A 13,847-nucleotide genomic window follows, 5' to 3' on the forward strand; every position below is an offset into this window, starting at 1 on the left:
AAGTAAATAGATTGTTTATGACTGGATGAAATGAATAGTGATGTAGGTTTTGTCATAATTTGTCATACCATAGGCATTATTTTATATCGATTTTATAGCATATTTTGATTAATATTTAAATATTACCTTTAATTAGTCTCAATATGTATTACTGTTTAATATAGTGTGTTTGAGATAGCACTGTGTATTAAATTAGTAAAAAAATGCATAATCATAAACATATGAACGCAGATTAACCTATAAACAACCGCCATTCAAACTGACATTTGTCTCGTGATAAAAATTATATTGAGCAATGTTTATCTAGGTTTTCGTTGCAATGAAATATTTTTTGTTCTGTTAATTCTATTGGAAAATGTTCGAACACTCGGTTAAAGTTCCAAGACATTACAAGGTTGCAGCGAACATATTTAAGAAAGTCTCCACTGAAGGCGGGAGCGTCAAAACTTTATTGTACGACAATAAACTTCGTCATTTTGTAAGTATAAGCAAACTATTTGTGCAATAGTAAAAATTCATAAATTCACTGCCTAAATATCCAAATATATTTGCAGAGAACTAACGTGCTGTTCGCACTGATAACAGAGACTGTGAAACATGCGGGTGACATCGATAAAATTTTTGAGTCCTCCGAAATTTTAAAAAACGAATCTCGTCTTGATCCCTGGTTAGCAAAAGTATTGACAGCGGAACTTCTGTTTGGCAAAAAAGCACTTCCGGGCAAAAGCAAACCCGAACAAACTGTCCTAGCTTACAAAGAACAATTTGAGAAATACACAAGTGAACATCAAGATGAATTGAAGACTGAAGGTAATGTTCTATCTCTTTTTTCAGGTCTAATACTGCATATAAAAGATTGGGATGGCTGACAATAATGAGGGCCCCCTCATACCGAAGCAGACCCGCATGGCTGCGTTAGCTTTGGCAAACCTTTTTCTGTACAGTGTTGCAATGTTCACACTCCCCTTTGTTGCATTTTTTGGCGTGCGGCATATACTCACAGAGTACTACCCAGTTGACAAGTTCATAGTGACAGTGTGGTCAGTTGTTGCCGCAGTTGTAGTGGTCAATGTGATTATATGTGTGTATGCTTATAAGGCATACCATGAGAAGGAGTATGACGAGGATGGCAATGAGATTGATCAGCACTCATACAAGCCACTTCCTTCAACCCAAACTGATAAGAAGTCCTTGAATGAAAAGGAAGATTGATTTAACTTAGAGAGTACATTCCAAATTTATTTGTATTTTGTAACGGTATTGTAAAAATGTACTGAACTTATTCCTCACAAATCCAACTGTGTGTAGCATTTCTGGAAATAAACAAATTAAAAAAGTAACTTTCTTTTATTTTGTATTCTATAATTTACTTATCTAATATTAATCATTCAAATGGTTTCCATCGTTTTTAAGCTAGTAAGAATTGTTAATGTTCACAGTTGAAGTCCTTATCTAAACATTAACATTCTTCCAAAATAGATATTGAAATCAGTATTAATTTATCACAGCTAGATATGCTATTAGACAAAATAGGATCCAATTCTTTTCATGATTACCATATGTATGTCTTACTATATTAATAGTTTTGTAGGAAACTATGTTGCCTATGTATTAAATTATTTCAGGATAATATAATATAATTGTGTATAGAATAAAGAATAAAGAATCAAATATAAATAAATCAATGTTAGGTAATTTAAAACAATATTCAAAGATCAATTTAATACTTTATATACAACACTATAGAAAATGTATTTTTTGTTGACAGTTGCACACAGACCTCGCTATGTTCGTATCAACACTAATCTGCTCACAACCTCAGATGCCATCAGATCCTTCCAAGATGAAGGATACAGGTTCATTAGGTGCACCTCTGGCTCTTACAATGATTATCTACAACAAATACAAGGTCTTACTGAGTATGACTTCACTCAGGATTATCATGTGAAGACAATATTTGTATTTCCACATGGGACTAAGTTACATGAACATGAGCTGTACTTAGAAAATCAAATCATATTGCAGGATAAGGTACTTATATTTTAAGAAATTAGGCTACTCCTCAAATAAAGTATTTTCTCATATTTTGACAGTCAGAAACCTACTGTAAGACAGACTTATTTAGGTTGGAATCTTAAATGGCTTTCACAATGAAAGGACCAGAACTTAAATTATATCATGTTATGTTATACAGAAGCATTTATGAGAGGAATAACTAACATAGGATTTGCGTCCTATTTGAAATTGGTTCCAAGTGTCTATAGGTTGTACAGAGTCGACTTAGTATTAAACGGATTATTGCCCATTCCGTTCTTATTAAGAATTGCAATAATAATAATTTAACATGTACATCATATTGTAAAGCCTGTATATATTTTATCAGTTGCTTGCTTATTTTCTTCTCATTACATTTTAGGCTACTGCTATGGCAGTCCATCTTCTAGCACCACCCCCAGGCAGTGTAGTGTTAGACATGTGTGCAGCTCCAGGCATGAAAACTACACAGGTTGCAGCATACATGAGGAATGAGGTAAATATTAAGGGTAGTTTTTCTACATGACACATATACATATAGACTCATTGTTTATTAACATATACATAAGTATATTATATGCATGCTGCATATACTCTATAAAACTTTATATTTATTTTCAGGGGAAAATCTACGCTGTTGAGCGGAATGAGAAAAGATTCCAAACTCTTACTGATTTTGTCAATAAGACTGGGTGCAAATGTGTAGAACTCATTAACAAAGACACCTTAGAAATAAGGAAAGGGGAATATGACGATGTGGAGTACATTCTCTTAGATCCAAGCTGTTCTGGTTCAGGTAGTATTTTCTTTTCATATCTTTTCTATCTTTATATTTATTTTAAGAAGCTGTCCCCTTAGCTTGTACTTTAATTACTTTCTAGTAAGCGTAATTTGATTTCCAGGAATGGAATTTACTGTGCATAACTATATTGAAGACACTAGGTTGGCCAAGCTCACTTCACTACAAGAGAAGTTCCTAAAACATGCAATGAATGCTTTTCCTAATGCTAAAAGAATCGTCTACAGTACATGCTCATTGTTCCCAGAAGAAAACGAGAGGGTAATTACTAATGTAGTTAAAAATGCAAGAGTTAAGTGGCGAGTGCAGGATGTCAAGGAAATACTAAAAGAACAGTGGAACAATTTTGGCTCGGGAATGTATGGAAGTATGGGAACGAGATGTTTATATGCGAGACCTGATTCCGATTTGACTACAGGTTTCTTTTTGGCTGTCCTTGATAGAGATCCGGCTGATTTAGAAAAAGCTAAAAATGATGATAAAAATGTTAACGTTGAAATAACTTCTACTAAAAATGTTATATCGAAAAAAGAAAAGTATAAAAATAATGATGAGCTAGATGAAGATCCTGTTACGCAAACAGATGATTCTAGTGAAAATATAAAGAAAAAAAAGAAAAAGAAGAAGCCTCAAAATGAGTTGGAGAACAATAGTGTAATAGACACTAATACGGTCACTAACGAGAACGATACAAGCAGTGAATATAAAAAGAAAAAAAGTAAAAGAAAACATGAAGAAAATGCAACTGAGCCAGAAGTTACAACAGATGTTAAAAAGAAAAAGAAGAAAAAGAAGCAACACGAGGAGGGCAATGAATCTTTTGGTAATGTTGATACTGGGAGTATTATAAATGAAGACAATAATAACCAAGAGGGTGAATCCCAAACAGTAAAGAAGAAAAAGAAAAAACATAAAACAGAAGCAATTGAAGAGGAATCAATAAATGTAGAGAATAATGAAGTACAAATATGTATGGAATATAACACAGATAACTCTAAAAAGAAGAAAAAGAAAAAACATAAAAGTTATGGCCACGAAAACAGTGATGTTTTACAAATGTCCAGTGAAAATCATATATTACAAGAAGTAAATATGGAAGATGAACATGTTAAAAATAATATTGAGCTAGGTGTAAAACAGAAAAAGAAGAAACGCGATAAAAATATTAAAAATGAAAGTTAATTTTTGATATCTAAATGGGTTTCTTTTGTATTAAAATGATATATCGATATATTATTTGGTTTTAATTTAATCTTCTAGTATTGTCTTTCCATAATTCATTAGTTTGGACTAGCTAATATATCTATCCACTATAAAAAATTATATCTAACAAATTTTGCAACTTAATGCTTGCTTAGGCGCATTCAAACCCACATTTGGAGTCCTAGCTTTTATACAGTAACTTAGTTTTTATACAGCCCACAGTATCTTTAACACTAGGTAATCACAAAAAATATAAATGCAAAAGTCGGTACTAACTTTTCTATACATAATTTTATAACAAACGTCGTAAGTAAAATAGCGCGTATTAAAAATCCTACGTTGCAATTAGAAGCCACGACGCCACGTTCTACGAACAGTGCTATTAAAGAAAATTAATACATGTGGCTTAAGTACTAAATTCCCTCGATAAATCCTAGAAATATGTAGGGCAAACGTCATAAATGGTGTTTACTTGGTCTAGCTGCTTGCTGCGGATAAAAAATGGTGCTTATATAAATTATTACTCTATTTTCGATCCTAATACTTAAGAAATATGGTTCACTTCAAGATTGATTGGAGATTGGCTAAGTTGCACTTACACGCTACTTTGTCACGAACTTTGTCGTGCGTTCCTATTTTCATTGCTCACACATACACTATATGAATATTCAAGCGTTCAATACGTAGATTGATAAATAATCTCTATATGAAGTATGACTGTAGGTACTTAGTTTATGCAAGCTGTTATTATTCAATTTTCAAGCCATAAACCCACTTACGTCAATCTAGTATTAAACTGAAGTTTCGACCCAAATACCTAAACTACACTATTATTATTATAGTGGTAAATACTGTTATAGTAATATCTACGCTTTAATTATTCAAATCATAAGCTCCAACACTTCAGCCCCAAAATGTTCTACTACTTCTTGGGTATCCCCCACATCTCAATGATCCATTTACAATAATCCGCCACGCTAATTAGTTTTTGAAACACATAAGTAGGTATAGTATATGCCGTATAGAGTTTCTCCTAATGTGAGCAAACTGCTCACAAGAGAAAAGGTGATCTAAACTCTCATAAATGAAAACAAGAGACATTTATAATATTTTACTTTCAGTTACAATAATTGTACGTAAATCATTTCACATCTAAAACTTAATGATTATAATTAATGGTTCTGCATCATGCGTGCTGTTAATTAAACTACTTCAATATTCCTTGCCATCACGCTACACAAACTGTTTTTTTACTACACTTAATAATCACTTAAGTTTGTAGGCTTGTGAAACACATCTTATATGTAAAATTCTCGTGTCACAATGTTAGTTACTGTACTCCTCCGAAACGGCTTTACCGATTTTCGCCAAATTTTATATGCATATTCAGTAGGTCTAAGAATCGGCTACTATCTATTTTTCATACCCCTAAGTGATAAGGGTTCACCCATAACATTTTTTTATTTATATAGCAACACAACGTTTTCCGGGTCAGCTAGTATGTACTTAGGTACATAAATAAATAGCTGACCCGGCAAACTTTGTACCGCCTCAAAATCTATTTATCAAATATATTTCAAATAAAATATAGCCTATTTTACTTTTTATAATTTTTTTATAAGATAGGAGTAGCAGACGAGCATGCAGTCCACCTGATGGTAAGTGGCTACTGCCGCCCATGGACATCTGCAACCAACCCCAGACAGGATTAGGTATTCCTACCTGAGGTCGGCCACAGATGCGGCGCTATCCTTGAGGACTTAGCTGAACGCCTCGGAAAAGTCTGTCTCCCTTACCACACCCTTCAAACCGGAACACAGCAGCGGTTAACACTGCTGTTATTAGGTAGAAATAGGTGTGGCGGTGGTGCCGCCGGAGTTGAACCTCAAAGGGTTCTACCACCTTCAATTTCAACACTTCTACTTGTGGATAAAGTAGCTTTCGAATGGTAAAAGAATTTTTAAAATCGGTCCAGTACTTTTTGAGCCTATTCATTACAACCAAACAAACAAACAAAGTTTTCCTCTTTATAATATTAGTGTAGATAAAGGTAAATTGAAATTTAAATACCCATCTTGCCGGGCCTAACAGATATGTATTATGACGACCGTTGTGTCACGAAAGTAGCACAATTATTTACTTACCTAATTTAGGTAAACCTAAACCGAAATACTTAAGGTTTATTTGGATCACATTTCCATTGTCCTTCAAGTTGCGTTACTTATTTTATCGCTTTCCTTCAGCCTTGATCCAATTAGGACTATGTTTATGATTTGTGTACCTATTTATTACGTAAACGCCCTCTACAAATTTTCGTCGTTTTCGTCACAATGTAACTATTAGGTAACATTTTTAATAGGAAAAACAACCGTGACCAATTCGATAGAATTCACAATACGTAATAATTGCAGGTTTTACACATTTCCGTATATTAAACGAAGTTTTTACATTTGCGTATTTCTTATTACACAACAAGAGTTTAATTTAAAGACGAATTCATAAATTAAACGAAGTTTATCTTGTGTTACAACTTTGAAAAACGTTAAACATCCAGACCCACCAATCGAATCTTGAAAGATGCATGACACCGGTCTGTGATGCATGGTGTACCCGAAGACGACAAAATATGAATGTGTATTTACCTACTATCGTTTTTTTTGTCTTTTTTAGTAGATACGAGTTTAATAGGCTTATGAGTCTTTTATCTTAAGTATTACAGGATTAATTACGATGAATGGAAGGTAGTATAAGAATGAAATAAATGGCGGAGTAAAACAGATTCTTTGTAGATAGGATACAGGCGCTTAATCAAGTAATACTTATAAATAAACGAGGGCTATCAAATGAACATTTTTTAAATTATTATGAATAGGTAGAGTTCATACTCTACTAGTGTATGAACCTAGTATAAGTACCGTACCTACTTCTACGTCATACCTAAGATCATTTTGTCTAAGTTAAATCTATATTGTTTCATAGCAACAGCTCCTCTTAGATGTTACGCTGGGCGTGTCATCCGGATGGGCGGCGCCTTATCTTTACCATCCCCGACAACCAATCAGGAACCGGATGCGCAATATTATGACACCCGTGTCACTCACCGCCTGACACTGTCATCAACAAAGGTAATTGCCTACATGAAGTATTAATACCTATCTCGCGGTATATATGGTTGAAAATTGCTTGCTTCGTTGAACATTAAGTCAGCGGAAATAAGCTTCCATTATTGGCTGTTAAATTGATTACTTGTCCAATCGTAAGTTGTTTATGGTAGGCTGTATTTTTAAATATCAGTACCTACTTCGAAAATATTACTTATTTTGTTAGATGGTATTAAACCGAACCTATCTTATACTACATAGAGTGGTTTACGGGATTATGTAAAGATAAAGCTCACTAACTCACCATACGTAGCTGTGTGGAGATTTCGTAGAAGTTCGTAGCACACTGCTACGCACTAGCCTCTTTACGTAAGTTATGATTGTTATATAGATAGTATAGATTTTTGAGGTCCTTCGACGTAGATGTAAAGACGATATGTAGAAATATGTGGTATTTATTACTTGTAACTTGACACAATTTAATACATGTATTAACCGTAAGAGAGCGAGTCCGAGAGTGTTCTTCTTGTATGCACTACACACATACGCACTGTCACATCACTATAACACGTACGATTCACAGACGAAGACGACAATGAATTGTGCACATAATGAAAGAAGTATTAATATACTTTCTACAGATACCAATAGTAATATAAGTTTATCTTCATAAACACAATACAATATTTTATTACCCACTTCTTGTCCACTTATTTATGTTTACTTAGGTAGGTACCTACTTAATTAAAATTATTTTAAAATTAAACTCGATCTTCCAAAGTCTTCAATTCAATTTTATCACAGCATATTAAGCCTTGATAAAATTGCAGATTAAATATAAGATAAACTTGGTCATTTTACCTCTACGCCTCACTAATTCTTTCCACTTGTTTCCTTAGTATAAACCATTATTATTCATAGCACGAACATAGCAGAAACTTAACCAATTACGTGTCAAATCGTTATGTTAATTACATTACTTAAATGTCAAAGCACGTCTCCATGGAAGTTATTACAGTAGAATTTACTAGTTCTTATATGCGGCGTTGTCTGGTTATTGTATTGTATTCCTTACCTACTTTGCTTGAAAATTCCGTCAACCCATATTACAAGTAGATAATAAATCTAAATGGTACAAGAATTATTGTATGGATAATTGTACTCTATTAATAATATAATAATATGCTAATATTCTTTGAACTAGCAAAGTATCTACTTTATAGTAAGACTATGCATACTTTTGCACTTTGAAAAGTGACTTATGTTTTACGTTTATTACTAGCTGACCCGGCAAACGTTGTGTTGCCATATAAATAAAAAAAAATGTTAAGGGTAAACAAGTAGCCGATTCTCAGACGTACTGAATTTGCATATAAAATTTGGTGAAAATCGGTATAGCCGTTTCGGAGGAGTACGGTAACTAACGTGTCACAACACGAGAATTATAAGATTAAACTTCACTTTAATTTCCATATACCTAACACAGATTCAATTGAACCATAAGAAAAGTAAGACTATCTATCTCTTTGCCTAAATCATTTGCTAATATAAGTAATTATAATAATTAAATGCAACAAACATTTATGCGTGGGACAATGTATATATTTTGTTACCTATATAGTACAAACCGATTATTCAAATATAATAGTAGAATATAACCAAACCTATTTTGGATCCTCTGACCATTGCTTGGTAAGTTCGACTGTGCCCTTGTCGTACCCCGTGGAGACACGTCCCCCCGGGAGACGACAAGTTTGGCACTACAAGTCAGCAGACTGGGACGGATTCCGGGAGTTCCTGGCTTCGTACCCGTGGAGGCAGCTATGTTTCGTCTCGGGTGATCCTAGCTCGTGTGCTGATTCTGTAACCGACGTGATACGGCAGGGTATGGAGTGTTTCATTCCAAACTCTGTCGTGTCCGTCGGCGGGCGGAGTCAGCCCTGGTTTGGTGGGTCTTGTGCTAAAGCGCTAAGCCTTAAGCAGGAGGCCTTCCAAACCTGGGCATCAGCACACGCTAAAACCCCCGAGCTCCGAACCGCGTTTAATGCTGCCTCCCGTTCAGCGAAGAAGCATATGGCCAAGGCGAAGTTTAAGCACATCGGCAGAATTGGCAAGCGGCTACTTGGTTACCCCTCCGGGAGTCGAGCCTTCTGGTCGCTGGCCAAAGCTGTCGAGGGTAATTTCTGTCGGTCTTCACTACCGCCCCTGCGGAAACCAGATGATTCTCTGGCCCACACGGCAAAGGGGAAAGCCGATCTTCTTGGTACCCTCTTTGCCTCAAACTCGACTCTTGATGACACAGGGGCCACACCGCCTACCATCCCGCGGTGTGAGAGCTCTATGCCGGATATCCGCTTTACGCAGAAGGCTGTCAGGCGAGCTCTATTGTCCCTCGACATCAAGAAGTCGAGTGGGCCAGACGAAATCCCCGCAGTGGTACTCAGGACGTGCGCTCCCGAGTTGGCTCCCGTCTTAACGCGCCTATTCTCGCTTTCCTACACCTCAGGACAAGTACCGTCTTCGTGGAAGGTTGCCCTTGTACACCCTATTCCCAAAAAGGGTGACCGCAGTGACCCGGCCAACTATAGGCCAATAGCGATAACCTCCCTGCTCTCAAAAGCTATGGAGCGTGTCGTAAACACGCAGCTCATTAGGTACCTGGAGGAGCACCAGCTGATCAGCGATCGCCAATATGGTTTTCGCAAGGGCCGGTCAGCTGGTGATCTTCTAGTGTACCTTACTCATCGATGGGCACAAGCTATTGAAAGCAGCGGGGAGGCATTGGCTGTAAGCCTAGACATCGCTAAGGCCTTTGACCGGGTCTGGCATAGGGCCCTTCTCGCGAAGTTACCATCATACGGTCTTCCCGAGAGGTTGTGCACATGGACAGCCAGCTTTCTGTCTGAGCGGCATATTAAGGTCGTAGTCTACGGGTGCTGCTCAGACACGAAGCTCATCAACGCTGGCGTGCCCCAAGGGTCTGTATTATCTCCCACGCTCTTTATTCTGCATATCAATGATATGCTGCTACAAACCGGTAGCATTCATTGCTATGCAGATGATAGCACGCGAGATGCTGTGTACACAGGCCGTGCGAACGCCTCTCGGACATTCGTGGAAGAAAGCAGAATCCGACTTGTGTCTGAAATCGAGAACTCTCTGGAGCGGGTCTCGGAATGGGGTCGTCTTAACCTTGTTAAGTTCAACCCCACGAAGACACAAGTCTGCGCGTTTACCGCTAAAAAAACCCCATTCGTCATAGCGCCTAAGTTCCAAAATACCTCGCTCACCATTGATAAAAGTGTAGGGATCCTGGGAGTTGACATCTCGTCTGACGTGCAGTATCGGGGTCATTTGGAAGTTAAAGCCAAGTTGGCTTCAAAGAAATTGGGTGTCCTGAACAGAGCCAAGGAGTACTTCACTGGGGGGCAACTCCTTCTGCTTTATAAAGCGCAAGTGAGGCCCCACATGGAGTACTGCTCGCATCTCTGGGCAGGGGCACCACAATACCAGCTTAACCCACTTGACTCCGTACAGAAACGCGCGGTGCGAATCGTCGATGACCCAGCGATCTCTGATCGGTTAGAACCCTTAAGCCTGCGGAGGGACATAGGTTCCCTCTGCGCGTTCTACCGGCTTTACAATGGTGAGTGTTCGGAGGAACTGTTTGATCTGGTGCCTACGTCGCCTTTCCATCATCGCACCACTCGCCGAAGGATGAAGTTCCATCCACATCAACTGGACCCGTGGCGGTCCTCCACGGTTCGGTTTGAACGTTCATTTTTGCCGCGTACGTGCAAAATGTGGAATGAACTTCCTCCTGAGGTATTCCCTCAGGACTATGACATGGGGCTCTTCAAGAGGGGTGTAAAAAGAGCTCTCCTTCAAAGCCGGCGATGCATTGGCGACTCCTCTGGTGTTGCAAATGTCCATAGGCGACGGTGACTGCTTTCCATCAGGTAGCCCGTCTGCCTTATCGTTAGGTTATATATAAAAAAAAAAAAAAAAACCGAATAATTGCCTAGCATTATGCAAAATATGCACACGTTTGCATGAAAGGTCATAATTTAATAAAATTATAAAAATTGTTGGTAAATACTTTCATAATGTATCGCAGGTATGTAGCTCAGTAATAACTAAGTACAACTTGCTGCAGATTAAATGCAAAAATGGCTTACCTACATTAAGTAAGAGGTATTTTCGGAATATATGACGATTTCCAGTAAATAAATATTCAGAATACAACATCTAAGCCAACTAGATATAAGCTAGCTAGTTGTTATTTTTCTATATAAATTAATACTATGTTTAAAAAATGGTATACATACATAATAAGTACATATACTTAACGCTACGAATTTGATGAATAAAATTATATTTTGTTACTTACATATTATAGGTATCCCTACCTATCTTCTTTGAAAAGCCTACAAAGGCTACAAAAAGGATCGCTTGTGATAAACTTAAGTAATGCACGCTTTAAAAGACTAAAGTTTTACGTTACGCCTTTACATTCATAATTCAGAGAAAAATGAGCTTTGTGGAAATAGTATTATGAAAGAAAATAGAGTTAAATGAAAAGTGCAAAGCATGGATCATGAAGAAGCAAGTTAGCTAGCGGTTTATTTCTTGTAACGATAAATTTTCATTATTCTCCTTTGAATAAGTAATTCATTTAAGTTTAGAGTTCTAAGGGATTAATTTTTATATAGCCAATGAATTAATATTTTGCACTGGAGTAATATTTTTTACTTGCGAGTATACTCGGGTAAATAAAAATTAGGTTACCTTTCACGTAACTCAAAGAAAATAAAAACAGTTCAAGCTAGTTATAAAATAAATTCTCCTTCAATTAGGTTTATTGTTTTAAAAACAGCATGTTTTCAACAACATAATTACAACGATAAGCAGCTCAGACCGTTAGTCATATTTGTAGGTTAATACCTCAGGACCTAATGCAGTTTTCTCATTTGGATCGATGTTAAATATAACAAATATTTTATTGAAGTTGAGTCCTTAATATTATTAAGGCTTTGCATAGCCTCGTAGAGCCTCATAAAGCTGTCATACTTATCTATCAGTTAGGAATAAGTCTTACGAAAGCTATATGCCAAATAATCAGATAATATCGAGATACTTCGGTTCTAAACTAGAACACTCTTGTAACTTAATTTCCTAAGAACATACTTACCGGGGGAATACTTCACCAACGGATGGTTATTCCACTATCCTGTCTTCTCATTCATCCACAAAACTCAGCATGCTCCAATCTCCTCTATTTGCGGGAAATATTCAAGTCAAATAATATTGTTCGTAAATAACCTTGCAGACCTATTCGCTATGCAAATTCTTTTTCAATTAAACATAACATTCAAAGAATAATTCGGTATGCACTTGGAAATGTGTGAATAGGCAATTTGGAAGCTATAAAAACATACACAACGGCCACTAAACAGGCACAGGAAAAAATATAGGCATGCGACTAGCTATGCTAGCTATATGCCTCTTTGACCGATTGACTTCAGATGTGCGCTAACCCAGCAGTACTAGTGTGTATTTGCAAATATAAATAAGTTAAGCAAATGATATAGTGGCTCCAATTTAAAATCAAATGAGGCTATGTATAGGCACCTACTGAGCCATCATTTTTTTTAAGTAGTATCGTAGTTTGTTTGATATCGTTATTTTATGTCTTTATACATAATATGATTTTATTTGATTAATAAAATCATAAATGGCAAACTACAGGAAACGAAAAGACAAACTTAATTTAATAAACCACTCATTATTTCTGTACTAAATGCATTAACTAATTCTGGAATAGTTATCTTACCCTAGAAATTTTAAACCTATAATATTAATAGCCAAACATTCGGAGTGTAAGTGGGTTGCTAGTTTAATTTGTAATCGTACGGCTGGTGTAACGCGCCCGGGGGCGGTGGCCGCGCCACCCCGCCACGCCGCTCGCCCATTTCGAACCGTCACTCGATTCCGCTCTCAAAACATAACCGGACGACTACACTTCTTTTGTTAATTAAACATTGTACTAAAACAAATTAAATAATCTTCACAATCCACAAGAGAATGTGAAATCAAATATTGTTCTAATAAGCGCCCGCTAACATTTGCTGTAGCGTCCGTAGCGCGATTGTATTACCAGAACCGACATTCCCGCGTCGCCAGCCGCATTCAAATTCAATTCATTCGTAGTTTAATTTACTGCTATTATATTTATGCAAGTGTTTAAAACAAGTAGACAAGTTCGGTATTGTTCAGTTTAATGGCAACAGAAGAATCGATGTCTGCAACTGCTGTGGTATGATTTGTTTTACTTAATCTTATACCTGGAAGCTTAATTTAAAATTTGGGATATCTCTTACACATTAACTCTTAATTAAATAAACGAGTGACTTGTGGTTTCATTAATAAAATGTCATAATTAAATATTAATTTTAGATGTTTTAATATCAACGCTTTAAAGATAACATACATTTTAGGGTAAAAATATTTATTTTTATTTATATACTCTATTCATTGGCACTTAAATTGGATTGAAGAGCACACATTAATGTTCAATTAGCACACACTAAAATACACGTCTTAAACTATATTTAGACACTTTTAACTTTTTCATACTTTATATTAGTTAAGAAAAATATAATTTATTCACTGCTTACGCAAACTTCTGCATAATCGCTCAATGTTTGTAT

General features: G+C 36.3%; 1 protein-coding gene across 1 annotated transcript; it reads left to right on the top strand.

The window, feature by feature from the left end:
- The first annotated feature begins 175 nt into the window (after window positions 1-175).
- Nsun5 (Nop2/Sun-like domain containing protein 5) lies at window positions 176-4,064 on the top strand. Its single transcript, XM_073087683.1, has 6 exons — window positions 176-478; window positions 555-810; window positions 1,769-2,031; window positions 2,417-2,530; window positions 2,656-2,830; window positions 2,937-4,064. Exons 1-6 carry the CDS (start codon window positions 356-358, stop codon window positions 4,013-4,015), a joined length of 2,010 nt encoding a protein of 669 aa, XP_072943784.1. The 5' UTR covers window positions 176-355; the 3' UTR covers window positions 4,016-4,064.
- Window positions 4,065-13,847: the final 9,783 nt, after the last annotated feature.

Source organism: Epargyreus clarus, unplaced genomic scaffold, assembly GCF_041222505.1.
Source record: "Epargyreus clarus isolate Ecla_fem2 unplaced genomic scaffold, WU_Ecla_fem_2.2 ptg000026l, whole genome shotgun sequence".
NCBI lineage: Eukaryota > Metazoa > Arthropoda > Insecta > Lepidoptera > Hesperiidae > Epargyreus > Epargyreus clarus.